General features: G+C 50.0%; 1 protein-coding gene across 1 annotated transcript in view; it reads right to left on the reverse strand.

The window, feature by feature from the left end:
- JADE2 (jade family PHD finger 2) overlaps window positions 1-1,314 on the reverse strand; it is a 72,423-nt gene extending 71,109 nt beyond the window's left edge. The window contains 1 exon segment of the mRNA XM_010145374.1: window positions 1,257-1,314. Within this exon segment, the coding sequence (XP_010143676.1) occupies window positions 1,257-1,314 (58 nt within the window).
- Window positions 1,315-3,503: the final 2,189 nt, after the last annotated feature.

Here is a 3,503-nt window from a genome sequence, read left to right on the forward strand (position 1 = left end):
AAGGCCCCCGCGCCCGGCCCGGAAGGAAAGCCAGCGAGCGCGGCTCGGCTGGGTAAGCCTCTGAGCATCTGGGGGTTACGAGACGACAAGTTTGGAGCACGGCTTCCAAAACAAACCCCTTTCTGAGATGGATATCCTTTATTTTATGAGAAATGAGCAGTTGACAGAGCCTGAAACACTTTCCATAGGGACTGCTCAGGCCCCAGGCCCCCCCTCCCAGGGCTCCAGCAACAAGGGGTCCCCTCCAGCAGCTGAACAGCAGGTTCCTGTCGGTGTTAGTGGTGCAAACTCTGCTCAAGCTGACAATTTTTTTGGCTAAAGCTGTGGGAACGGCAGCCAAACCCAGCAAGATCAGCCGTTCCATAACCCCCTGTAATCTCCCCATCATCCTGTTAGGAAAAGGCCCAGAAGTTTAGTGTCTTTACCAAAGTCCCTTTCGTTCTCGGATATCCAGCAGCCAGATCCTGTAAAGTGTGGAGAGCAAATTCCCAGCATGGCCCAGACAAAATTACTGTGACATTTGTAAGAAACCAAGAGCAACTAGTACGAAACTCCGGAGCCCAGCCAAGGGATTAGACTAGTGCCTCGAGGGTGCTGAACACCAAGGCACTGCGGTATGTCTGCAGTGGGTGAAACCCTGGAATAAGTGGGAGAGGAAAGCGCTCTATTTATAGCCAAAATCCAGCGCATTCGCACATGTTTATTGTTGAGCACATGCTTCTGCGCTTTCCTGAATGAGCACGAAGTGAGGTACACGTTGAAAAGCAAGCGTGGGCTTGCAAGCTTTGCTGGCTTGAGCCTTAGCCTTTTCCCAACATCACTCTTCAGCTCGCAGGAAGGCAACAAGGCAGCTCCGGTTTTACCCTGACTCCAGTAAAAACTTCCCTTTCCCCCAGTACAACTCAATCAAGAACTAACTAGTCTCGGGCTGCAGCTCACAGGAAAGGACAACTTGTCTGCAAAGGGCGTTTGCTTCGTTAGCAGATTTGCAACCAGCAGCTCTCCCTCGCCCAGGCTCCTCACACGAGGGAGAGTCTCTCATCAGTTAAGGGCAGCCACAGCCGGGGCGTTGAAATTGGTATCAGCTTGTTGCTGCATTTCTGACAAACCCAGCCCAGCACACAATTCATTGTGGCCAGGCTCCCCAGCCAATGCAGTTTCCTCCACTCTTTGCAAAGTAATTATTCAAGTGTTTTCCCTGCTGGAGGTGAATCGCTTAAGTTATCTCGTTCAAAGCCTTGAATTAAAGGTCTTACTGTCAGTGGTGTCTGAGTTATCACTGCTGATCGAGTACTTGCGTCGTTTTTCTTCCATCTGTAACAAAAGAAATTGAACATTACACTTAATGCCCAGGAAACTCATCTCAGCACCAAAGCACCGTTATCTCTGAGCATCCCAGCACAGGCAGTACTTACCCTCAGGACAGACAACTACCCAGGGGCTTAAAAAAGGGAAGTAAACAATCCTCATACAGCTTTTTAAAACACTCTTCAGTGCGTCAGTGTTTCTCTACCAGCTTTCCCTGCTCCTAGGGGGTACAAGGAGTTCCCTTTGACCACTGATGGCCATCTGCCTACACGGGATTCACAACCAAACGTCTCTTCCTCTGGAGAGTCGCCACCAGAGGATGCCCCACCACGGACTGAACGGGACAAAAGCCTTCCCGTGAACCACCTCTGAGAAGCGTACAGAGAGAAGAATGGAAACTAAGTGCACTCTCAGTATGTGTGAGGGGGAATTCCGAGCATCCCAGAGCTGCGGAGGACCCCTGAGCAGGGTTTTACCCTCTGACTCATCCTCCCACTCAGGTGGTATCTACTTCTTTTAAGATTTCTGGTGTAGATGTCGCACAGCCAGCATGCACTACCCAAGCCCGACGTACGCTTCCCGTCACTCAGAGCTGCCCTGCCTGCCTCCGGCACAGACGCGCAGCCCCCCGCCAGCACCACAGCTCCCAGTGGGGCGAGCAAGCGGCTTCTGCAGAGCTGCTGGGCCTTCTCCATCATCTCAGAGAGAAAACCACAGCAGCAGGTACCACTACACCGATTAGGAGGACAGGAGACCTCTTTCAAGCTTGGCCGCTGATTTGCTTTGTGACTTTGAACAAGCCACAGAATCGCTTGAAATCAGCAGGTTCTCCTGAACTTGCCCCTCAGGAACTGAGCACTCGGAGCAGAAAGTCAAGTACATGTACCAGGAGGTGTTTTAAGAAGAAAGAAAAAAAAAAAGAAAAAAGAGATTTTAACTTTTGAAAACCCCAGTTCATGAATGTGTCTGGCAGCTGATCAGTGTGGCCCCCGACGCAGGGCTTGGGTTGCTCTGGATGGAAAGCGCTACCCACGGAGCAGACAACTACCCAACAGGCTGTGAGCTAAAATACATCGCAGAAAACAACGTGAGCCTCGTGGAAATCTCCCTAGTACTTTCTGAGATCTTTTGTAAGAATCCAGGGTTGTTAACTCTGAACACACACTGCTGCTTCCACAAATGGTACGTGGGAACGATAATAAAACACCGGTTTTGCGTGGTTCAGTTACAGCAAGTACCAGCAGCACACGGACTGGACAACCAGAACAACCGGGAAAGTTCCACATAGGCATATAAAACCCTTGCAGTGCCTGTATCTTACAACAGATGAGCTATGTTTTACCACACCACTGTAAGGCATAATACTACGAAGTATCATAAACATTTTAACCATCAGTGTTGGGGTGAGGCAGCACATGATTTAAAACGTTCCTGGAGAATATGGCAATATCAATACTGTCCCCCTGCGATTCCAGGGGAAGCAGATGTTATTAAACCAGCCTTGCTCTAAGTAGCCGTTAGATTTTGCTTGGGGAAAATGATATTGAAGACAGCTCTAACTGCAGTTTACTTACTTTTAGTGGAAATTCTACCTGAACCTTTTGAACTGGTTCCTACTGGTCTGAAGTGGCAAACAGGCTTTTGGAACACAAAGCTGGAGCTATGCTTTTATTGATTCTGGAGGTCCTAATCGCAGAGATTAAAAAAGTCAATGGGGAAAAGAAAGCTGAGCTGAAGCAAAGCAATGCTACTGATACCCAGTGGCACTGCCAGCATTTTCCATCTTCTTCCCAGCAGGACACTGACATCTCTTTCTTCCCAAGGGAGGAAAAAAGGTACAGGATTAAGGCACAGTACAGGCATCAGGATACTGGGACTGGTCTGGGCTCTGATACCTGTGAGGAGATGCACCGATCATCCCTTTCAGTGAACTTGGTCCCTGCGTCCTGCTCCTGACCAAACCACAGGGCTCCTCTTGGACAGTGGTTCACTTCCAGACAGGGCTAAGAAGATGCTGCTTTCTGAGGGACTTGCTCTCCTGAGTAGCCAAACAGTACGAAACCGCATGGTACTGGAGAGGAATTTACTGCAGAAGCAGGGTAATGGGGCCATTTCCCCACCTGCAGCACAGGGTTATAAAGCCTGATGGTGGCTGGGGAAGGGAGGGGGTTTCAGCAGCCCCCCCCCCGCCCAAC

This window comes from Buceros rhinoceros, unplaced genomic scaffold (genome assembly GCF_000710305.1).
Source record: "Buceros rhinoceros silvestris isolate BGI_N320 unplaced genomic scaffold, ASM71030v1 scaffold11121, whole genome shotgun sequence".
Classification (NCBI taxonomy): domain Eukaryota; kingdom Metazoa; phylum Chordata; class Aves; order Bucerotiformes; family Bucerotidae; genus Buceros; species Buceros rhinoceros.